The following is a 25,294-nucleotide window of genomic DNA, read 5'->3' as shown; positions in this document are numbered from 1 at the left end:
AGGAGGGCCAACTTTGGCCTTTTCAAGCAATTGCTAGGGGAAATCCCATGGGACAGGGTACTAGAAGGTAAGGGGGCCCAAGATAGTTGGTTAGCATTCAAGGACTGCTTCTTCCGAGCTCAAGATCAGAGCATCCCAACAGGTAGGAAGTCAAGGAAGGGTACCAGGAGACCTGCATGGTTGAACAGGGAACTGCTGGGCAAACTCAAGTGGAAGAAGAAGGTGTACAGATCGTGGAAGGAGGGGCTGGCCACTTGGGAGGAATATAAGTCTGTTGTCAGAGGATGTAGGGAGGCAACTAGGAAAGCTAAGGCCTCCTTGGAATTAAACCTTGCAAGAGAGGTCAAGGACAACAGGAAGGGCTTCTTCAAATACATTGCAGGTAAAGCCAACACTAGAGGCAATGTAGGCCCACTGATGAATGAGGTGGGGGTCCTGGAGACAGAGTATAAAAAGAAGGTGGAGTTACTGAATGCCTTCTTTGCCTCTGTCTATACTGTTGGAGGCTGTCCTGAGGAGCCCTGGACCCCTGCGGCCTCAGAAGAAGTCAGGATAGAGGAGGAATCTGTCTTGGTTGATGAGGGCTGGGTCAGGGACCAATTAAGCAACCTGGACGTCCATAAATCCATGGGCCCTGATGGGATGCACCCGCGGGTGCTGAGGGAGCTGGCGGAAGTCATTGCTAGGCCACTCTCCATCATCTTTGCTAAGTCGTGGGCAACGGGAGAGGTGCCTGAGGACTGGAGGAAAGCGAATGTCACTCCAGTCTTCAAAAAGGGCAGGAAGGAGGACCCGGGTAACTATAGACCGGTCAGCCTCACCTCCATCCCTGGAAAGGTGATGGAGCAACTTGTCCTTGGTGCTGTCTCTAGGCACATCAAGGATAGGGGGATCATTAGGGGCACTCAGCATGGCTTCACCAAGGGGAAGTCTTGCTCAACCAACTTGATAGCCTTTTATGAGGATGTTACCCGGTGGATAGATGATGGTAAAGCTGTGGATGTGGTCTGTCTCGATTTCAGTAAAGTGTTTGACACGGTCTCCCACAGCATCCTCGCAGCTAAACTGGGGAAGTGTGGTCTGGATGATCGGGTAGTGAGGTGGATTGTAAACTGGCTGAAGGAAAGAAGCCAGAGAGTGGTGATCAATGGGACAGAGTCCAGTTGGAGGTCTGTGTCTAGCGGAGTTCCGCAAGGGTCGGTTCTGGGACCAGTTCTATTCAATATATTCATTAATGACGTGGATGAGGGATTAGAGTGCGCTGTCAGCAAGTTCGCTGATGACACAAAACTGGGAGGAGTGGCTTAGATGCCGGAAGGCTGCGCAGCCATTCAGAGAGACCTGGACAGGCTGGAGAGTTGGGCGGGGAGAAATTTAATGAAATATAACAAGGGCAAGTGTAGAGTCCTGCATCTGGGCAAGAACAACCCCATGTACCAGTACAAGTTGGGGGCAGACCTGTTGGAGACCAGCGTAGGGGAAAGGGACCTGGGGGTCCTAGTGGACAACAGGATGACCATGAGCCAGCAGTGTGCCCTTGTGGCCAAGAAGGCCAATGGCATCCTGGGGTGTATTAGAAGGGGTGTGGTCAGCAGGTCGAGAGAGGTTCTCCTCCCCCTCTACTCTGCCCTGGTGAGGCCGCATCTGGAGTATTGTGTCCAGTTCTGGGCCCCTCAGTTCAAGAAGGACAGGGAACTGCTTGAGAGAGTCCAGCGCAGAGCCACGAAGATGATTAAGGGAGTGGAACATCTCCCTTATGAGGAGAGGCTGAGGGAGCTGGGTCTCTTTAGCTTAGAGAAGAGGAGACTGAGGGGTGACCTCATTAATGTTTATAAATATGTAAAGGGCAAGTGTCAAGAGGATGGAGCCAGGCTCTTCTCAGTGACATCCCTTGACAGGACAAGGGGCAATGGGTGCAAGCTGGAGCACAGGAGGTTCCACTTAAATTTGAGGAAAAATTTCTTTACTGTAAGGGTGACTGAACACTGGAACAGGCTGCCCAGAGAGGTTGTGGAGTCTCCTTCTCTGGAGACATTCAAAACCCGCCTGGACGCGTTCCTGTGTGATATGGTCTAGGCAATCCTGCCCCGGCAGGGGGATTGGACTAGATGATCTTTCGAGGTCCCTTCCAATCCCTAACATTCTGTGATTCTGTGATTCTGTGTGACGCACATATTGACCTCTGTCTACAAACTGGGAGGTGATTCCATGATGTTGTATGGTATCTTGCGTCTTTTAGGTATCTTATATTGTATGATTGCACCTATCAAATTGCTTTTTAATGTTACAGAAATAAACTAAGAAGCAAAGACTGGAAATTAAAGCTGAATAAGAAAAAAAGACATGCAGTTTTAGCAGTGAGGTTTGGAACAGTTAGCCATGGAAAATGATGAACTTGCCTTCTCTGAAATCCAGTTTGGTTGTCTGTTATGAAGCTTAGCTTTAGGAAATAAAACATTAAGGTAAATAAAGAGATAATTGGCTAAAATGTTATGTAATGTGTTACAGAGGAGATCACATCAAATGGCCTCTTGATCTCTTCTAACATTTTAAACTATGAATAGCTGTAGTGAATCAGCATAGTTATTCTTTGAATGTCCTAGGGACAAAAACTTGTCTAAGTGGTTCAGTATTCTCCACTTTCATCCAAAGAATTAAAAAGGACAGGAAACATATCTCCTTCTCATGGAGGTGTCATGGTATGCAGATTGAACATCATCTTCCCTGGAGTGCCATTCAGGTTTTTTTTTCTTTTCTCTTTATTTAGTGGATTTTCCTTGGATATGTCTATTGAGATGCCATCTAGTATTGAACGCATACATAGTTGGACACATGAACTGAAAATAAAGGTAAATTAATTTCACTGTAACTATATCTCTGCCTTGGCAGTTCTGCTGTGTATTTAAAATGGAACTTTTATCCTAGATAACGCATGTGCCAGATCTGTCTGGCTTTGTGCACTTTCATTCTGCAAACAGCTTGGCCCTCTTTGTCTCAGATGAAAATTTCTGTTGTGCTTGAAGCCTTTCTGTTTTGATTGTCTTCTTATTTAAAAATACATTTAGGAAAGTGAAGGATATTTTGAAGAATGTAATATGTAAATAGAGACTGTAGCTTGTAAACTTTCTATAACCTCTTTGGCAAAAAGGTTTGGGACTACTCCTATTAAATCTGCTGTCATCATTCCCTGTTCTCCCAAAGTAAATAATATTTACTGTATTGTTATTAAATAAATATTTAAATGCCTGTTTTTCTCCTCTTCTAGAAAACAGACTGCAAGGCTGTAATTAAGACTGTGGAGAACAGCTCCTTGGATGTTAGTGGCTTTGGTCTAGATATCTGGATTTCTCAGGTCTACCTACCTCGAATGTGGGTAGAGAAGCATCCCAACAAAATGAGTGAGGTACTGCATAACTTGTACTGTGCATGAGGTAATACTGAATATGATAAAACATAATAAACAGGAACGGTTTAGTTTTAATGGGTAAAAAATAAAGAAAAATTTCACACCGTGGACAGTGGTCAATTTGATCTGTTTTATTAAGCTGAATATTCTCTAGAAATGAGTTTTCTTTTCAGCTGCATAGAATCTTGTTGCTTTTGTTTTATCCTTTGCCTGGTAAGAGAGTAAATGTTTCAATACAGTGTCCGATCATTTCTGTTAAAACATTTTTTTCTAAGTGTTACGCTGCTGGTTGTATTTCATAGAAATGTGACTACAGTGTTTGATACAGATATTGCATTTGCAGCAGTGGAATTGAACAAATAAGTCATGGCTGAAGCTGGAATTAAGTAGCTTCAGAGTCATGCAATCACTATACTAATAAAAATTAAGTAAAATTTTAAGTCATGAAATTTGTAGGACTGTATTTAAAACTTACACACAAATGTTTATAGAATCTGTCAGTGTTTTTATTTTAAGGCATCTAGCCTTCCTAGAAGATTTTGCATTCTGTTGTAGTTATTACTGCTGCAGTGATTATTCTCGAAGGCAGTTGAATCTTTTTCACTAATAAGTGAAAAAGACATAGCTAGCAGTTCTAGCACTCCGGATCACCCAGAAGCAGAATCCAGCTGTGGCTATGTCACAGAAGAGCTCATTATCACCACTGGAAAACATTAATAAAAGGTTAGGTAGAAAAGTAAGGATCAGTTCACCCACAGTAACTCCTTGCCTGAGAAATACATTTAAAACTTAAAATATGTGATTCCAGGTTACCAGAAGCTGTTTCATTCTCCTACATTTTTTGTGAAGTCCCTGGCACGTTTAGTTATTTTCAGCTCCTATTTATATTTTTTTTTTTTTTTTTCTTAAATAAGATAAAATGCTGCAGAGGTGAAATGTAAATTCTTGGTGTTACCAATCTGTCAATCTAATGTTGAAATTTATTAAAATAAGTAAAATGACAGATAAGATTGTTTTCTTTCTGATAATGATGTCTTCTGTTTTTCTTCCTTTTAATTAGAGTTACTTATTTTAAATATATTAGTTTAGGGATTTCTTTCTGATAACTGCAATAATACTGATATTACCCCAAGGAAAGGAGAAAGAAAGGGATTCCTATTTGTGTTTCCAAACTGCAAACCGTTCCTTCCCTATTGGAAACACTTTCTCTCCTTCAAGCATTTAATTGTTCCGCTTTTGAAAGCCTTTGTTTTTTATAGAATCATAGAGTTGTTTTGGTTGGAAAGGACCTTTAAGATCATCAAGTCCAACCATTAACCCAGTACTGCCGAGTCCACCACTAAACCATATCCCTAAGCACCACATCTACATGTCTTTTAAATACCTCCAGGGATAGTGACTCCACCACTTCCCTGGGCAGCCTGTTCCAATACTTAATAACCCTTTTGGTGAAGAAATTTTTCCTGATATCCAATCTAAACCTCCCCTGGTGCAACTTGAGGCCGTTTCCTCTTGTCCTATCGCTTGTTACCTGGGAGAAGAGACCAACACCCACCTCGCTACAACCTCCTTTCAGGTAGTTGTAGGCAGCTATAAGGTCTCCCCTGAGCCTCCTTTTCTCCAGACTAAACAACCCCATTCATAGCAAGGACAGTACGCACTTCTAGTTTGCATATTTTTTTTAATTCTAGTACTTCTCACAAACTGATGGTGGCAGTGATGATTGTCAAATATGATATCTGTGATTTTTTTATTTTTTTAACTTGTAGAAAAGAATCCAGTGCTGTTTGCAGAAGAGTGAATCAGACAGGAACATGAAACCACAAAATTCCTTTTTCAGTTTTTCATATGAGACCTGGGATATAGGTAAAGGACAGGGAAGTTGCACTTTTCAGGCATTAGGAGTAAATGACTTATATTTGTTAAAACTTTGAAATTTGGCTATATTTGATCTCATTCCATAATAAGAAAAATGAAGATGCTTGAGTACACTTCTAATGAAATAGTATTTGTCCACTGGGCTGATGATTTTGTTTCTCCCTCTGTAGGCTTGCATGCTTGTATTCCAACCAGAGTTTGAAACAGCATTTGAAGAAGAGCATCTGTCCAGTGAAATTATTATTTTATTAGATTGCTCGAATTCTATGGCAGGTTCAGCTCTACACCAAGCAAAGCAGATTGCTTTACGTGTTTTGGAACTATGTTATTTCAGACAAAGAATGAATGTAGTCAAGTTTGGCACAAGTGAGTTTCTCTGTTTCCTTTTCATCTGAGAGCCACCTTTTACCTTCTTGTCATGTGTTACGACCTGGTCGCAACTAGTTCATAAATCCCTTGGAGTAAATTAAGGTGAAACGACACCAAATAACTGGTATGAAATTAAGAACAATTTATTAATACAGGGAAAGTTGCATGGTTGTTAGTGTCTTGGGTTTCTAAAGGCATTGAGAAAAGAGAGAAAAGGAAAAAGAAAAAGAGAAAGAGGATAGAGACTATGAGAGAGAGGAAAAGAGAGATCACCACCCTTGGATCCAGCGATGTAAGTTGTCTGTAGAGTTGGTAAATTGCTTGCAGAGTTGCTCCTCCGGTAAATCGCTTGCAGGATCGGTCCTCAGGTGGTGGGTGGGCAGGAGCGAGCACCAGCATCCCAAGTGAGAAGGTCTAAATACTTTAGGTCATTTGCATGCGAGATAGGAGAGGGTGGTAACATCCCTCTTGTGTCCCCTCCTCTGCTCGCTTCTCATGCTAATTGGAACGCCTGCGCTTTGTAGTCTTAGATTGTTCTCGAAATGAGTCGGTGGTCCCCCAAGGGGTGTCTGGTGGTCGTGATCCCCTAGTTGTGGTGTCCGCTGTATGACCCCGCTTCTACACAAGCGTGGTTGATGCCTTGCAAAGTTGTTGCACATGTAGGCTGGCCCCAAGGAAAAGATACCATCCAGCCTCTGCAGGACTTATCTCTTCCTCCAGCCAGAGTTGTAAATCACAACAATTAAGGCACAGCAGGGGTATTGTTCTGTTCCCAAGTCCCTTATCTCTTGCCAGACTTGCAGGCCTCTGTAGTACACATACCCTCCTCCAGCCAGAGTTGTCAAACAAGTTGTTTAAGGCATACAAACTCTGTCCGTCACATCATGGCATAATTTTATGCACATCTTTATTATCAAACCAGCATAATACACTGCAGCCAGGGACATGTAGCAGTATGGAATATTTCTACTCTGATATTCCAGTCATAAAACTTAAACTTGTGTTTCCATATTGTTGCTACATGCTTAATATATTAATACTCTTAATATCAATCTTTATTAACAGATTTCACAGAATTTTCTCCTTTTTCACTGAACATCATAAATGATTTGGCATCACTGAAGGAGGTTATTACAGTAAGTAAATCGGTCTGGTTGTATTCAAAAGAACGCTTCTTTGTATGGGATGCTTATCATTGCAAAACTCTGTTATGCAACTTTTCCTCTGTTTTTCTTTTTCTTTAGGCCAGCTTCTAAGATTTTTCTGTAATTTAGTGTATTTGAAGTCTATTTTTCCTAGTAACAAGCACAGCCACACCTGAATATTTATTCCAGTTTGGTTTAAGCGATTGCTTAGGTTGTTATTTTGAAGCTGAGTAGCTATCAGTGTTAGGACATTTTTCAGTGTTTCCCCCTAGGTTTATCTTTTGGGGTTTCATACCTCTCATTGCCTGCTCACAGCAGGAAGAGAGGAAATGATTGACTTCCTTCTGGAAATCTATAATTTGTAAGTGAAGGCAGCACTTAGGCCAAAGGACTGTCAGTGAAAAGGAAAATGCTTTTGGCACCAAAAGATCAGATGTAGGCTACTTAGGACAGCAGGTTTTGGTTAGTACCATATCTTGTCAGTGCCAGAAGTAGGCTTCTCATCTGTAACTAAAGCTCCTTGATGCTAGCATAATGCATAAATAAGAATATAAAGGATGTCTTGAAAATGGGATGGTAAGATGCAAATGGTGATCAATGCAGAGTAATGCAAAGGGGACAACAACACTAACTGTACCTGTACAAAGTTGGGCTTCACCCAGAAAAGAGATGCTGGAGCCATTGTGAATAGTCCTTTTTAAATGGTAGCCTAGTGTTCAGCAGCTGTCAGAAAGGTAAACACTTAGGTAGCTGTATAAATCTGTATCGCCATGGCATCTGAATACTGTATGCGCTTCTGGTCACTCCATCTCAAAGAGAAGAGCTAGAGAGACAGAAAACAAAGATGGCCAGATATATGGAAGACCTGCTGTACAAGGAGAGGACTCATCCTAATTTTTTTTTTACGTCTCTTGAATCCTTACACAGTAATCTCTTTTCCAGGATAGAGGAAAAGGGGAATAGGGATGGTTACTTGCTGTTTCCCACCTGTTGAGGATCACATGGAAGAGAAGAAGGTTATCAGGAGTAGTCAGCATGGATTTACCAAGGGGAAATCATGCTTGACTAACCTGATAGCATTCTATGATATCGTGACTGAATGGATAGATGCAGGGAGACCAGTGGATGTAGTCTACCTTGACCTTAGCAAGGCGTTTGGCACAGTTTCTCATAACATCCTCGTGAGCAAGCTCAGCGAGTGTGAGGTAGAAGACCAGACAGTGAGATGGATTAAGAGCTGGCTACACAATAGAGCCCAAAGAGTGGTAATCAATGGTGCCAAGTCCAGCTGGAGACCTGTAACTAGTGGAGTCCCCCAAGGATCAGTGCTGGGTCCAGTCCTGTTCAACATCTTCATCAACGACCTTGATGAAGGGACAGAGTGTCTTCTCAGCAAGTTTGCTGATGATGTGAAGCTGGGAGGTTTGGCTGATACACCTGAAGGCTGTGCGGCCATTCAGCTTGATTTGGACAGACTGGAGAGCTGGGCAAAGAGGAACATAATGAGGTTCAACAAGAATAAGTGCAGAGTCCTGCACCTGGGGAGGAGTAATAAGATGTACCAGTACAGGTTAGGAGGCGATCTGCTAGAGAGCAGCTCCGTGGAGAAGGACCTTGGAGTCCTAGTGGACAACAAGTTATCCATGGGACAGCAATGTGTCCTTGTGGCCAAGAAGGCCAATGGTATCCTGGGTTGCATTAAGAAGAGTGTGTCCAGCAGATTGAGGGAGGTCCTCCTCCCCCTCTACTTTACCCTGGTGAGACCTCACCTGGACTATTGCGTTCAGTTCTGGGCTCCCCAGTTCAAGAGGGACAGAGATCTACTGGAGAGAGTCCAACAGAGACCTACAAGGATGATTAAGGGACTGGAACATCTGCCTTATGGGGAAAGGCTGAGAGACCTGGGGCTTTTTAGTCTGGAGAAGAGAAGACTGAGAGGGGATCTGATTAATGTGTATAAATATATGAGGGCTGGGTGTCAAGAGGAAAGGGGCAACCTCTTTTCACTTGTGCCCTGCGATAGGACAAGGGGCAATGGATGCAAGCTAGAGCACAGGAAGTTCAACCTCAACATGAGGAAGAACTTCTTTACCGTAAGGGTTACAGAGCACTGGAACAGGCTCCCCAGAGAGGTTGTGGAGTCTTCTTCTCTGGAGACTTTCAAGACCCGTCTGGATGCGTTCCTGTGTAACCTGCCCTAGATTAGTCCTGCTCTGGCAGGGGGGTTGGACTCGATGATCTCCAGAGGTCCCTTCCAACCCCTAACATTCTATGATTCTATGATCACAGGACACCTAGCAAAATGAGCAATCAGTGGATTTAAAACAAAAACCAAACAGTCCTTTTCATGTATAATAAATAGCGAAACTTCTTACCTGCTTGATGTTGAGGCTAAAGTGTAATTCAGTTCAGAAAGTGGGTTAGGCAAATTAAAAGAGCGAGCTGTAAATAGCTTTTAGATGCAATAGTCTGGATGAAAACTCCAGAAGTCCCCAAACCACTGATTACTGAAAGCTCTGAAAACAATGTGGGAGTAGAATTCATCATTTTTCTTATCTATTTTCTCTGTGCCTTTTGCCTAAGCCAGAGAAGATACAGGACTAGATGGACCTTACACTCTATCTTTAGTAGTAAGTATAGAATAGCTGGAACAACTAAAACTTAAGAATTAATTATTTATATTTGGAAACCAGGAGTCATGTATAATGAAATAAAGATTAAATGATATATTATATGTTATTTTAGGAAAGAATAAATTAAATTCAAACTAAAATTTTAATACTTTACTTTTCAGTCTGCTACCGCAACACTGGGAAACACTGATTTATGGAAGTCCTTACGTTACTTAAGTCTGCTATTTCCTTCTCAAGGACACCGTAACATTCTTCTTATATCAGATGGACACATTCAGAATGAGAGTGTGACCTTCCAGATTGTGAAAGATAATGTCCGACATACAAGGTTATTTACATGTGGTGTTGGGTAAGTACAAAGTCAGCTAGCAATCGCATTTGTTTAAAATCACTGATAATTTATTTGAAGTGAGAGGTTAATGAGTTGAGAACTGTCAGATGCCTGAGTGTGCTGTCTTAAATATATATGTATGTTTAGATTAAATGCAGAAATGTTTGCCTACCTTTAATAACGGAATGGAAAATCTGTGGGGAATTTCAAAGGTTAACATGCTTACAATACCTTTGATTCCATGTCCAGGTACTCTTACCTATTCGTATCTTTGTTCATTATAACAACTATACTATTTAAGAATAGAATTGGAAAAAAAAAAAATCAATGTTTTGAAACTTTGCATTTCATGTTTTGGTATAGTCTCATTTTAATAGTGCAATAGTTGTATAATTGTATTATTTAATTTCCATTTGTTTTGTAAGATAATTACTTAAAGACAAAGTAAGCACTAGACTTCTCAACGATCAGAGAAACCTCACTGAAACTCACTGCAATGAAGTTTGACTGTTTTCAGTAACAACATACTAGGAAGATACATACATGACTGAATTGACTTTTTTAAAAAAAAATGGGTTACAGTTACTTGTTTCAGGTTGCGAGGCATAAATGGGAAAGGGTCAGGGAGGTGTTAGGTTCTTACCATATCCTGGGAGAGTTGGCAAGGATACATCAAAATAAAGACCAGTGGTGAGAGTCATGTTCCTCTAGGACTGTTTTTTTTAATGACACCTTCACCATAGCTCCTGCAACATTCCCCTGATCTCACAGCTGTGGGCCCTCTCCCAGCACTGGGCAAGCACACCCTTCAGGCCCCGTACCAGACATCTTGGTGCTCTTCCAGAGTAATCATACGTTATGATTATAATAGAATTTGCATCAACACACAATAAAGAACAGATGGTATGTGTCCATTAGCAGCACAGTGATGCCATTTTCAATATATTTACATTCCTGTTATGTTCATGTTCAGTATATTTACATTCATTGATTATTTGTTATTGGTATGATGGAACCAGGCCTGGCAATGGATTACCTCAGTGCTGGTAGTCTGAGAGGGCATGGCTTTTAATGGTTCCGCTAGACCACTAACATTAATGTGCTACTATGCAACAATCTGCTTTCAGTAGGCAGGATCTGTATTTAATGTGTTACATTGGTAAAGTAATAATGGTGAAGAGGTGTAAAAGACAAGTTCACTCTGGTTCATAGTCTTGTATAGACAAAGAGAGTGTTTTCGAGAAGGCTGAATTAATAAAGAATATGACATCTGTTTTATCTGTGATAATTCTCTGCAGGTAAATGAAAACAATGTTTCTAAATAGTGCAAGATTTGTACTTTACAGAGTTGTACAAGGCAGCAAAATCCATAAAAAGACTTTTAAAAGAGCAGTAAACTTTAAACCCAAGATGTTATGTGTTCTTAGGATAGATACAATTGTACTATTTAGCTTTTCCTTGAAGGATTTTGGTGATGATTCACTAGGTCACTAAGACAGTGGTATGGTCCTGTTGAGGAAAGAGTCTGCTTTCTGTCCAACAAAGATTCGAGACATACTGTGCTATTTCTCACCCAAAAGAGTTCTCATCTGCTTAATTGTTCTCCTTTAATCCTATATAAAGCTCTCATTTGGATATATACCTATGAAATAGCTTCACAGTAGTCAAACTGTTGGTGAGCAGAGCCTGCTGTTCTGTCAGGCTAGTAAGTGTTACCTTATTGGTTATATCCATGTTGTTCAGACAGTAACATTCCCTAGCTGACACTGGACTTAGCTGCAAGATAGCTGTGTCCATACTAAATAGCTCTGCTGAGATTAAGGTTCATTAGTTCAAGATCAGGATCATTTTGATGCAGTCGTATTGGTGTTTGAACCTCCGTTAATTTCTCTGCACAGCTCTGTACTGTGACATGTAAAAACTCATGTACCATGTAATTTCCTCAAATGCTAGGAAATCTCTAATAAAGCAGCACACTCATTGGCTCAGTTGCTTTCAGTTGGCCTGTCCCCTGAAAAAGGGATAGAATTTAAAAGATACAGATTCAGAAATCTTGCAGTACTAATTAAAACCAAAATATTTAGAAATAGTATCAGATGAACAATTTACTAATTACATACAGAATTTTTTTGTTAGTTCCACAGCAAATCAGCACATGCTGAGATCTTTGTCCCAATATGGTGCTGGAGCGTTTGAATACTTTGAACCGAAATCAAAGTGTAACTGGGAGGCAAAGGTACATTTATAAATCTTGAATATATTCAGTATGTGATCATTGTCTGATATATCAATATCTGATACTGCATATCTTCAGTTTCTCAAAATGGGAATTACTACTTTTCATGGGATCACGTAGCTTCGCTATTACAATAAGGTAGTTCAAGAAACATTTGATAGAAGGTGGAAGGAGAGATGCTTGTCTATTAGCCTTCTTGTATTTTTATATATAAATTGATACTAAGTGAGAAAGAGAAGTATTTAGTTTGAGTATTGCAAAGGTGCCTTATTTTCAGCAGGAACACGTGTGCTATAGGAAGGGATATGAGGGCTGTAGAGAACCCTCAGTTCTTTGATAAGGGAGGGAATTTGGCACTGTAGTTGCCCTACCTTCTCATTCCACTTGGTCACTGAATGTGTAAAAGAAAACAAGGAAGCCATTACTTATTTTATTTTTTCTACTCTTTTTGAGAGAGCTCCTGTACTTTTCTTGGTAAGTGCAATAACACCAACTTGGAAGAAGTTTTAAGAAATGTCAAACTATATAAATAATTGTCCCTGAATGGAAAAACGTGGCTTTACTTCTGTCATAGGTCACAGTCCATCTACAACATTGTCCTTGCTATAGTGATGAGGCCTGTAGCAATTGTATTCTGTAACTTGGACTGTTAATCCATCTAAAAGTTTCAGGCAATCTAGGACCCCATGTGCAGTGCTTTTCAGTTTCCCTATATAGTTATACATATAGTCTAGAGCACTATCCTATGCCTTGAGTCTAGTCCCTCTGGAACAGTGACAGCAGAGAAGGTGCTGCAGCAAGGGTAGTATCTGGCATATTTTTTCCTGGGGGAATGGATGAAAGCATAGATTTCTTCTCTTGCTATTCTGGCTGTCATTTGAGTGATACATGCAGAACTATCCAGAGCAGGCCATGGAGATGTGCAGAACTGTTTGCAGATCTCAGAGTTCACACATAGGAGATGGTGCTAAGTGTAGCAGGCCATATTCCCTAGCCTGTTTGGCAACCCTGATGAATAGAAACTTTACTCTCAAATTTCAGCTATCAAAAGGAGTATCATTATTCCAGAAGCCAGTACAGTAATGGCTGAGTGATTCTCCTTACTACCTCCAAATATTAGACTCATTTTTACCAGTAATAGTATGTGGCTTGTTTTAGTTGTTAAAAAAAGAAATTAGTTCCATTCATGTGGGAAATATGTTATTTTCTATTGAGAGATCAAGTTTTCCTTTGAAAGCCTACTAACAAACAGAGCTACTTTGTTTTGCTTCTTTACACAGATACAGAGCCAGGTATCTAGAATACGTTCTCCAGGATGCAGTTCAGTTTCTGTTAAATGGCAACAGTTTGATACAGGTGCACCAGAGCCAATGCAGGCTCCTGCTCAAATACAGTCTTTATTTAGCAATGAGAGGCTTCTTGTCTATGGATTCATCCCTCACTGTACTCAGGTAAAGACTGGAATACACATGCACTACTGGATAGAAATTCACATGTAAAACAATCATAAAGGACATGTATTGTATTATATATCCTCTATGCAGCATGCACTTAGCTTCTTTTTAATTGCTAAATATAATTAAGTTACTATTTAATTGTCATTATTAGTCTTTCCTCTAAGAAGTAGAGAGAAAAAAGTTACCTAGTTTAATGTTTCTATCATTATGCTTTGATAAATACAGGATTCCTTTACTTGTGACTGTCCCCTTGTTGTAAGGGGATAAACCTAGATATGCAAAGACTTACAGATTTGAGTTATATTTGGGAGACAGAACAGAATTCATGTGTGCTGGTAACATAGCGTGAGAGAGAAGGAAACAGTATTTTTTTTCCTTTTAGGCCACCTTAAGAGCAGTAATAAATGACCAAGAACTACAGACCGTGGTGTCAACTACTGAACTACAGAAGACGACAGGAACAGTGAGTTTGGCCAACATTATTTGTACATGCCATAGTGAGCCAAGCTGCTTTAAACAACTATGTGCTGCTTCATGCTTTTCTGAAGGAATTGAAACAGCTGTTTTCAGCAGCTCTTGTTCTTTTGTTTTTGCTTCTGATGTTTTAACACAGACCTTCAATTTTCAGACTTTTAAAGGGAAACTGTTTTACATAGAAGTGTCACCTTTCTCTGTGCTTTCTAACACAAAACTTAAGCTTCTCAGAATAGGAAGTGCTGCTGCCTATTTTGGCAGCCTGTTTGGGCTCTAGCTTTATCCTTGGGTTAGCTGTTCTTCAGATGACCTCTGTGAAGAAGCTGCTGCAGCATTCTCTTTCATGTTGTAAATTGTTCCTATGTGGAACATCTCATCGCTAGTCTGTCATCTCTAGACATGTATGGAAAAAGAAACAGTAAAGTGTTACTAGCCTTTCCCTCTGCTTCAGTAACAATGAAGTGAGGAGTCTTTATGCAGAGGAACGCACTGCACCCATCTTGAAAAGGAAAACAAGCTAAAAAGAACCGTCTCTTAAATCTAACAGATATCTACACTTGAAAAATCAAAAGAATAGTCAGCCTTCCATAATAATTCTGATATGACTGTCACCCCTTCCCCACTACGAGAAGCTGATTTGTTTTCAAATAGAAATAATTTTGTTCCTATTTAGTGTAATCTGCTTTGAAAGCTACTATCATGGGTTGGTCTCCATGGACATGTTGGTTGTGTTGGTTACCATAAGGACAGTTGGTTTCCAGGGACGTGCCCTTCTCCATGCAAATAAAATCGGCAAGGAGAAGCAATGTATTTGCTTGACATAAGGAGTTTTTGCTTTTATAAAAATACCTGTACTACAAATTCCAGGTGCAGTTAAAAAAAAAGAAAGTTTTGAAAGGTGTAAACTGAAATGGCAAAATGATAAAAAACAGGGTCAAAATTAGAAACAAATTATTAATTCTTGATGCTTTAGATGAACTCTGAGAATTCCTACCTGTTTCTTTTGCCAATTTACCTTAGCTCAAAAAGTAACTATTTGCTTAAGAGGTTTTCTTCAGAAGTGGCTCTCTGGCATCTATCGTATTCTTCCAAAAATGAGCCAGTGGGAATGTTTTGGCAATTGGAACTGGAATACAGCTGAACTTTACCACATTGCCCCCACAAAGCTCCCTCTCTTTGTTAGCTTTAACATATTGAAGAGACCAAAATTGTTTTTCCTTTCTATGAAAGACTGGTTTAGTTCAAAAAAGTAATTTCTGGTTAGTACAGTTCAGTGTTTCTCTTTTCTGCGTACAACGCCTCAGGTCAAAATTTACTTGATTATGGTAGACGTAATGATTTTTTTAAAGTTGAACACTCTAGACTCATTTTGCTGTTTAAATCTGACGTAGTTGTCCAGGCTCTGTTTACAGTCACTGGAGAAAAATGTGTATGTCCAGAAGGGGTATTGTTCCTACCTGTTTTAGTTAGCTGTTTCAAGCTGGGATTAATTGCCTGGTGAAGTCTTTCTGCTTGTTTTTGTGCTTGCTTTGTTTCCTCACTCTTCACTCTACAGAGAATGTGTGCAACAAGTAGACCTGGGTATTTTTTAGTTTGCTGAAATTAAGTGGCATAAAAATGTACCTTAGGTGCAGGTTGTGATTGCTTTTCAAAGTGAAAATTAGCTTGACCCTTCCTTAGAGAATGAGATTCTGTGTAAATATGGAAGCTAATTGCCTGAATCTGGACCTCATAAATGAAAGGAAGAATTAAAAAAAAAAAAAAAAAAGTCGTCCCTGGTCTCTTATCATCAGTTTTGTTTTCTTTCTAGGTGCTGCACAAACTTGCAGCAAGAGCTTTCATTAATGACTATGAAGATGGGATTCTTCATCAGAATGAAATAGAACATGAGGTTTGATAATCTGAAATAAAAAGTATATATTTAAAATGCTAAATAGCAAATATTTCAGTGGAATAGAGGTTTTCTTGCTTTGTTAAACATAACTAGAAGGTTGCAATCCTAATACCATTTTAAGGTTAAAGTCCCCATATACTAATATCCTTCCAGATAAGATTTTGAAAAATGTTGGGACAGTCTTTTCTTCCTCATTATAAGAATGTCCTCTGTTGTCATAATGTGTGCATATTTTTCCTAATCTATACCCTGTCATTGTAGGCCATTGGTGATTCTTTTCCTGTGACATATAACATTTTAGTTTCGTGAAGATCAATACGTATTAGTCCAGCAAAAGTCCATAGCATTTGTATAGGATATGGTGGAAGATAATGACCTGTGTTTTACAGGTAGACAGACTTAATGATCTGATGATGGGTTAAAAAAACCAGCTTTTAGCTAGTCAGAAACTTACCATATTGCCATCTTGGTCTATTTGAGACTTTAGACTAATTCTTTTTATAAAATACAGCTGCTTCTTACACTAGAAGAAGGCTAGAAATAAAAGAAGTCTAACTAGAAGAAATGCATATCCCTGCCCAAAGTTGAGTGAGGGAGCAGAGAAAGTTAGAAGGGAGTAGGCAGACACGCAGGCCAGTACATTCGCATGAGCTCTTCCTTTTACATGTCCCTATTCAGAATGCAGAAGTGTGTTTATAGGTACGTGTTCAGTGTTGACATCAATGTCTCTTTTAGCTCATTGTGTTGTTTTGTTCCTGTTCCATTTGTTAATACTTAAAAATCTAGATGAAGAAACAAGTCTTGAAAAACATGATTATTCACCTCAGCTTGGAGAACTCAATTATAAGCCAGTTTACAAGCTTTGTTGCGGTTGAGAAAAGGGTATGTTTTCTATATAATAGCTTGCTCCCATTAGCTTCTCTGTCAAAGACTCTAAATTCTGTAACCTTGTATGTGTCAAAACCAGTCTTCCTTTTGCTGAAAAATGATTATTCTTTTACAATAGAACTAAAACTATGATTTTTGTCATTATTTTGGTTTCTTCTGCAATATAGCAAGTTATTTCCTTTTCTGTCTCTTATATTGCTTGTCCTTACTTTACAATCAAAGTTTGTCAGTCTGTGTGTTCCTGTTGTGATTTGTTACAAGGGTTTGTAATTCCTGATAGTGCTGGGGGAGCCAGACAGGTCATAGGACAAGGCCAGATGAAGAGTACTCTTCAATCCTTGCTGCATAAGCCACAGAACCCTTTCTCATAAAAAGTAAGGTTGCCAAACTATAGCAAACTGGCCACTCTAGCTGTGGATTGCTGAAGTAATGGGTTTCCTATTGGTAAAAGTAATTCTAGGGGAGTCTGGGTCAGGTGGAAGTCACACGGAAAGCAAAACTTGAAAAATCTCTCTTTAATGTTGCAGTAAACTATGGAACTTTTCCATTTGTTTTCAGTATTAGAACAATGGTAGGAGAAACAAAAGCTTTGCAGCAAATGGAAAGAAATACATATAAATGACAACCTTGAAATTCAAGGGTCAGTAAGAAGAGTTTTCAAATGGAAAGCTGTGTCATGACAAGCAAGGTGATATCAGTTGCATTAAGATGGGGCACAGAGAATGGGAATTCATCTGACCAAATACATCTGTGTATATTTAGCAATAAATCAGTCACGTTTGCCTTCCTCTCATGGTCAATGGAAATAAATAGATATTTCTAGAGCTTGATTCATCTCATCCTGAAGTTAAATACCTAAAATAGTTCAGATTAATTTTCTCAAGAGGTCTTTTTCTCAGCACTGATTATAGGCGTTACCTGTAGTCACTGTTTCAGATTCAAGGACCACCTCCTCCAAGCTCAAGAGCACTCTATCCCAATGAACAGGAAGTCAGGCAAAAATGCCAGGAGGGCTGGCATGAACATGGATGGACAGGGAACTCCTGGAAAAACTCAAACATAAAACAGAAGTTTAGTGACAGTGGAAGCAGGGACAGGTAACCTGGAAGGAATATGGAGAAACTATCTGAACATGCAGAGACATCGTTAGGAAAGCCAAAGTCCACATGGAGTTGAAACTGGAAAGGGATGTCAAAGACAACATGAAGGGCTTCTGTATGTACGTAAGTGGCAAAAGGAAGACTAGGGAAAATGTGGGCCTGCTGCTGAATGGGGCGGGAGAACTGATGACACAGGACATGGAAAAGGCTGAGGTAGTGAACGCCTTTCTTGCCTCAGTCTTTACTAGCAAGACCAACTTTTGGAAATTCAAGGCCCCAGAGACCAGGAGGGAAGTTTAGAGCAAGGAAGAGGTACCCTTGGTGGAAGAGGATCGGGTCAAGGAATACGTAAGGAAACTGGACATATGTTAAGCCCATGGGCCCTGGTGGGATGCACCGACAAGTGCTGAGGGAGCTTGCAAGACCACTCTCAAAAATCTTTGAATGATCGTGACAATTGGGAGAATTGCCTGAAGACTGGAGGAAAGGAAGTGTCACTCCTATGTTCAGGAAGGTCAAGGAGGACCCAGGGAACTACAGGCTGGTCAGCCTCACCTTGATCCCTGGGAAGGTGGTAGAGCAGCTAGTCCTGGAAACCATTTCTAGGCACATGAAGGATAAGAAAGTCATCAGAAGTAGCCAACATGGATTCACCATGGGGAAGTCATGCTTGACCAACTTGATAAACTTTGAAGATGAAATGACTGATGTGGTAGACGAGGGGACAGCAGTGGATATTGTCTACCTGGACATTATTATGAAAAAAACAATACCAGTAGCATATGTACATTACAAGAGTTAGATTTTTCTGGAAATATTGCTTTCCTGAGTAACAGCTCCCAACATGTGCAATTCATTTGCAAGATCAAAAGACAGACATGCATTCCAAAAAGCATCTGATTAAAAAGTAACTATAAAATGCAATGCTATGAAGTTATTAGAAATTCCCAGGTCAAGGACTACTTTTCAAAATAAGATAACTCAGCTGATTCAATTACAATATCTTTCTGTAATGCACCTCAATATTCCATCTTGTACATAATAGAAGCAATATTCAGAAGAAAAAATATGTTGCAGATTACCAAGGGAACACGTGTGATTTCATGAACTAGTTGTTTACAAAGGGTATCAACAGATTATTATGTGTCATTCTGATTTTTATATATCTGTTTTTGCAAAGGTTCAGTTTCCCCTTGTCAATATGATGCATCTCAGGAAACAGACTTCGAGAATGTTATGTTTGAATTATGTCTGTAAATGTAATAGCTTTAATCTCATTTCTAGTCTAAGATGACTTTTTTGACCCAGTGGAACAAAACATTACAGACGCCTTAAGGCAAAAGCACCTACACAACACAATGCAGTACCATGCAGAAATACCCAGATTAGCCCATTCAGCTTGGCACTGTATTATGCTATGTAATTTGTCTTCTTAACATGATTTTGCAGAATGCAATGTATTTTAAGCACGTCTATAATCATGCTTATGTTTGCTTTCCTTTAAAGGGTAACAATAGGATTCTCACAAAAAGAACTGCACAAGATTTGGATTTTATTTCAATTATGTGGATTTGAACAAATTATACATACAAATATATACTGTCCACCTTTATCTGACAATACATTGTCCCTCAATGTAGTAAAAAATGTGAAGTTATATTTACTGGTTTTTTTGTATATACTGACTATTTTTAATGTGCTGCGTTATCTGCTTATTCCCTGTTTTCAACACATTTCAAACTCACAAAGAAAAGTGCACTATCTTTATAATGCCAGAGAATTTTCAAGTTCGTAACTGTGATGCATTTTAATTTAGGATGCTAATGAAACTTGTTCTGCTGATGCTCCAAACATCCTGGAAATTACAGCTCAAGAAGATGTAGATTTTTTACCTTACATGGACTGGGACCAAAAGTCAATGGAATCTGGCTGGTTTTTTTCAGAAGAAGTTGCCTTTGACCTGGTACCTACATTGAATATATGTACTTATTGCTAACACTTTTGGTATATTATCCAGTTGTGGTGCTGTATTGTATGTGTAACCAGATAGTAATTCTTCATGAAATCTGTTAAAGTTTTAATTATTTTGAATATAATTAATGCCACACAAGTACTGTGTGGAATTTTACTATAAACACAAAAATTTGGAGGAACCTGTCCCAAAAATAAAGTACACTTAAAAATATAATAAGTGCAGCAGAAGTTTTGAGAGACAATGTGATAACACAGACTTCTCCCTTCCAGAAGAAACTAACACCTGTTAGAGCGTTCTCTCATAAGAATATGCTAGTGTAGGTGAAACCTTAAATTCAGCTCTAAGAAACTGGGGGAGAGAGGGGGGAGTTTCAAGGAAAATCAAGGTATTTATCCATAACTAACCTCCACTAGCAGAGAGGTACAGCCAAAGCAGAGACACTACTGGGAATGGGGATAAGTGTGACTGGAAGAAGAGGACATGTTGCTAGCACACAGTGGGACAATCTCTGGGATGAGGACAGAGCAATGAGAGAAACTTGAACTAGTGAAATTGGATGCTTGCTAGTTCTAGTAGCTCTCTTTTGGCTTTGGAAACTACAAGAGATGCCTGCATCAGTTAGCCAGCAGGTATAACACTGTCAGCCCGTAAAGTCTTAAGAGATTAAAGCTTTACATCTCCCAGTTGTGTATGGGACTCAAGAAGATCATTATTTGTCTATTAAATTGTGTTGTGCATGACCATGATGTGCATTTTAAGACAACTTGGGAGCATCATCTCAGCCTGTAGTCTGTAATGTATTAAGATTGTGAGCTAGTTAGAATGGTATCTGGGTGTGTGTTCTGTAACTTAGGGCAACTCATATAAAGCCGTTTTCCTGATCCTTTGGCCCAAGAATTCCTAGGCAGAAGAGTACCAAACATCTGCATTGGTGTATGGTGGCAGTATAGCCCAGGCTCACTAGCTTGTATGGTGAGCCTGGGCTATACTGGACCTCAGCTGGTACATGTGCCAGAATTGCAGCGCAAGCAGGATCCACGCTTCACTTTGTGTAGATCTATCTTCTGTGTATGTACAATAGTATTGTACAGTGGAACTTCCTTGGCTCATAATCATAATTATATTAATAATTTTTATCTTAATAATGTAAAATACCTCTCTGCTTATATTTTGTCAATGTCAAATTTTCCTCTGAATTTGCCCAGTGTAAGGTAGAAGAGGGTAAGAAATTTTTAGTTTAACTGATTATTACTTTCATTCTGAACATACGAACGACAGTATAATGATACTGCACACAATATAAGAAGAAATACTTTTTTGATTAAAAAGAGAAAAGTATCTTACTAATTCTGATATTATTTTGTTTCCTTGTCATTTTACTAAACAGGCATGTTCCCCAGTAGTAGGTGATTTTTATTCAGCTGATTACATAAGTGAGAAAGGTGAACCTGAAAGCGTCCAATTTCAACCTGAAGAAGTTCCTGTTAGTCAAAAGAGCATCTCACCAGAAAACATGGTGCAGGGCTTTGTAAATGTTTCTGAACTTGACAGTAGTATTTGCAGTCTCAAATCAGATTTCAGTTTTGATAGAGATATCACAAAGGAGGGATCATCTGGAACAAGGTCACCTTCACCATATGGCCTTCATCTGCTGGAAGTTGCTGAACCTTTCTCGTTATTTGGCTTTAAACCTAAGCCAGGAGGAGGAATTGATCTGGCTCAACAAAAACCACTTCAGACACCTGCACTTACAAAATCAGATGTTTGTGTGGATGTTACCGAACCCGCTCCTCCTCTCCCTGCCTGTTTTTTTCAACAATCGATGCAAGGCATGAAACAAGTTTATTCTTCTTGCTCTGGTGTTGCTCCGATGCAGTGTTCTGGATTGTTTGGTTTACCTACCCCTACAAGCACAAATTCTGAAAAGACTAATGTTGAAAACCAAGGTGTTCTCAAATTTCATGTTTTTCAAGCTAATAGAAGAGCAGCATTGCCACAGTCAAAGCGTAAGAAAAAGGCAGTACGTCACCGTGATGTTACGGTTCCTGAGGAAGGACTTACTGAGGAGTTTAAGGTTGTGGTAAGTCTTCGGTGGTAAGTCTTCCATCACTAGTTTTCTATATATAAGACGCTACACATGTCATGTTGAAATCCAAGCGGCATTCAGCTAATGAAAGCTGCCTTAAACATTTGCATTTCAAGGTTCATGGATGTACAGCCAAAAAAGAACATGATAAGGCTGGTAATGAGGCTGCTTTCAGTGCAAGAAATCGGAACCTGAAATGCAGAAAGCATTCTTTTTGTTTGGTTGGTTTTTAGTTACTCTTTTTCAAAGTGATAAATCTTATACTCTGAATTCTGCTACTTTTTCCTTACTACTCTAATAGCTGACTTTTAAATGGAATTACTTTGTATCATGAAGTAGTAGCTATATGGGTAATGGTGGTGGAATAAGATTCTTAATGAACACTAGTCTGTTTGTTCAGGAACAATCTTGTTGTTTTATGCCAATACCAAGGATTAAGCAAAGAAGTCTTCCGTTCAGTTCGGTAAATAGGAATGAAATTCCTGAGCTCCAAAATCAGGTGTAGTATCCATCCTCTATTCATGCATTACCTAAAAATAAGATATGAGTAGAAGGAAAAATTATCTTCAGCCGTGCCCTGAGATAAACATTTTGCAAATAATTTTGTTTTCTTTGCTTTATAAACTGATTTTATAAAGAGCATGATGACATCAAAGTCATGCTATTTTTTGTTCCTTTCATGGGCCATCCGTCATGCTTAAGACAGTATAAAATCAGAGTCAACAAATGGTGATAAAATCTCCAAAGTCAAATTTTACTCTGGATTTGCCCAGTGTAAGGTAGAACAGGGTAAGAAATTTTTATTTTAAACAAGGCATTTTTATTTTCATTTTAAACATACAAATGATAATGTGCATAATACAGGAAGACATACAGTTTTGATTAAAAAGAGAAAAAATGTCTCACTCTGAAATTATTTCATTCCTTGTAATTTTGCTAAACAGGAACTTTCTCCAGCTGTAGCTCATGTTTGTGCAAATGCTTTCCTAAGTGGGAGAGAATGAACCTTTTTCAACTAGAAAAAGAGGTTTCTTTTTAAAAAGAGGAGTGGTTTTTAAACTTTTAAATGCAATTACTTTTTATCGTGATGTAGTAGCTGTGTGGGTAATAGTAGTAAGATTCTTAGTTAATATTATCCTCTCCAGGAACAATCAATAAGAACAGAGAAAGAAAAGATTCAACAGAGAATTGAGCTGACTTCTGTAAACTGGAAAGAAGTTTTTGCACTCCAAAATCAGGTACAGTACCCACAGTCTATCTGTGCATTACTTAAAAATAAAATATAGGTAGAAGGAAAAAATATTTTTACTTTAATCCTGTCCTGAGATAAAGTAAAATACATTTATAAAATGTTTATAAACAGATTTTACAAATGTATGATGACATCAGTCATGGTATGTTTTATTGCTTTCGTGGGGAACTCAGCAATGGGTATGTAAGGAACAGTATAAAACCAGGGCCAACAGTTGTAATACACCTCCAGAACCTTTTTACAGCCTCCATCAGTTTGCAGCTTGGGGACTTCCTGAGACAAGTATAAAAACATATACGGGAAGCTAAGCGGAAGAAGTGGATGCAAATAATGCACATTATGCAAGAAAATAATAAGTAGCTGGGTTTTAGAGGATTGGCCTGAGAGATGTTGCAGCAGAAACTTCCCTGGGACAGTCAGACCAATTGCTAGGGAAACTAAATGAAACTCTACTGTCCAAGAACCCTCAGGTAGGAGTCAGAGCGGGTAATGTTTAGCTTTGTTGGTTTTGGTAGGAGAGGTCCCTGTTCCACATAACCCATCGCCAGTTTGGTGCACTTACCAGCTTTAAAGGGTGAGGTTGTGATCAACAATCAGATATTATGGGTCACACAGTCAACATCTGTTAAGTAATAAACAGAAGGAGGTTTTCAAGAGTATTACATGATCTAAGTGAAGAAGCCGCCATGGGATACCCTCAGTGGAGACTCCTGTCATTTATTGGCAGAGAGTGGCCATTCTGCGTGCTGGTATGTTGAATTCCCTTTTGCTGGGAGTACACTCTGTACACTAGATTCAAAAAGTTTTTCAGGTGCCCCAACTTCATGTTCCTTTGTGCAGCAGAGTCCACCTAGTATTTGCATCCTTGTGACTCTTGCTGTTTTTTAAAGCATGGCTTCGTTCTGTGTGTAATTAACTTTATTTTATGTATGAAGTTTGTATGTGAAAGTAGTAAAGAATAGCCAGCCACAGCATTAAGAAGAGATACATATTTTTACTATATTTTTGACAGGACACTTTTAGCAAATTATTTCTAAACCTTGAACCATTACCGTATGCCACATGGATGCAGTGGGGATTAGAGTAGTAGTCTTGTGATTGACTCTTGTGGGAATTAACTCCCGAAGTGCAGTTCAAGATTTCTTCTTTTTCAGCAGAATTGCCAGTTGTTGAATTTTAAAAAGAAAAGTTTCTCTCAGTTTTTTACACTAATTAAACTTACTATTCTACAGATTTTCACTTTCTCGTAATTTGGATAATTACTGTCTAAACATCCATTTAAAATCATATATTATCTTCTAAATTACCTTAAACTAATGGTTATAAATTTGTGTCTACAGTTAGTTTTCTAAGACTTAAAGCTGCAAGGACAGGTGGAGTTTCAAAAGTATTTAATATTCAAGAATAAGTACTTGAACATCCTGTTGAGAGCCTGTCTTCCACCTGACCTGAGGGTAGCAAACCATTTGGCAGATAATTTTAATCATGAGAGTTGTCTAATTTTTGGCAAGGAAAGTCAGATAAAATAGGATTTGTTTTGTTAATACTGCATTTAACAACATATATAGTAAGCTTAATAATTTCATAGAGACTCTGCATTCTCAGCAGAGGAGAGGGATCCTTTATTGTTTCTCTTGAGTAAGAGGAATGCTTATTTTTTAGCACCTTTAAAAATAATTTTTGGAACGAATTTGTTTGAAATAAATTTGAAAAGGCTCCTGTTGTCATTGTGCATGCTTTACATGGGAGTGATTTCGAAATTACTTTGTTCTTACTGTTTAAGGGTTTTTACACAGTAGGCTAACTACAACATTCCAGGTCAATTACAGACATTTGATGGTATATCAAAGGCTTTTGAAGTTTAATATTTGAATCACCTTAATTGATTATGTGGATTTCAGGTTTTGTGTTTGTGTAAGCTTTTTAAAAAATATTTAAAGTAATTCTCCTATGTCTATTTTGTTCTTGCCAAATACATTTTCAGTGTCCTGAGTCTTTGGCTTATTCATATCTTTGTTTATTCCATAGGATGGCTATTGGAATCTCAGTCTGCGGTTGGGAAAAATCTTGAAATTTGATGTTGATCATTTAATTAACAATTTCCTTATTAGAAAAGGCATTCAGTCACTTGGTAAATACTGTTCTGTCATTAAAAACAGTACATTGTATA

The 25,294-nt window shown here is 38.9% G+C and overlaps 1 protein-coding gene across 1 annotated transcript in view; it reads left to right on the top strand.

The window, feature by feature from the left end:
- PARP4 (poly(ADP-ribose) polymerase family member 4) overlaps positions 1–25,294 on the top strand; it is a 61,940-nt gene that overhangs the window by 31,704 nt on the left and 4,942 nt on the right. Inside the window, exons 21-34 of the mRNA XM_068395502.1 lie at positions 2,768–2,849; positions 3,266–3,403; positions 5,455–5,650; positions 6,719–6,789; positions 9,593–9,780; positions 11,899–11,998; positions 13,279–13,449; positions 13,838–13,918; positions 15,740–15,820; positions 16,610–16,705; positions 19,628–19,774; positions 21,174–21,866; positions 23,018–23,110; positions 25,153–25,255. Coding sequence (XP_068251603.1) covers positions 2,768–2,849; positions 3,266–3,403; positions 5,455–5,650; positions 6,719–6,789; positions 9,593–9,780; positions 11,899–11,998; positions 13,279–13,449; positions 13,838–13,918; positions 15,740–15,820; positions 16,610–16,705; positions 19,628–19,774; positions 21,174–21,866; positions 23,018–23,110; positions 25,153–25,255 — 2,240 coding nt within the window. The remainder of the gene's footprint in view (positions 1–2,767; positions 2,850–3,265; positions 3,404–5,454; positions 5,651–6,718; positions 6,790–9,592; positions 9,781–11,898; positions 11,999–13,278; positions 13,450–13,837; positions 13,919–15,739; positions 15,821–16,609; positions 16,706–19,627; positions 19,775–21,173; positions 21,867–23,017; positions 23,111–25,152; positions 25,256–25,294) is intronic.

The sequence above is a fragment of the Nyctibius grandis genome, chromosome 2 (assembly GCF_013368605.1).
Source record: "Nyctibius grandis isolate bNycGra1 chromosome 2, bNycGra1.pri, whole genome shotgun sequence".
Classification (NCBI taxonomy): domain Eukaryota; kingdom Metazoa; phylum Chordata; class Aves; order Nyctibiiformes; family Nyctibiidae; genus Nyctibius; species Nyctibius grandis.
The sequence above is the reverse complement of the archived record's forward strand: the minus strand, read 5'-3'. Positions and strand labels throughout refer to the sequence as shown.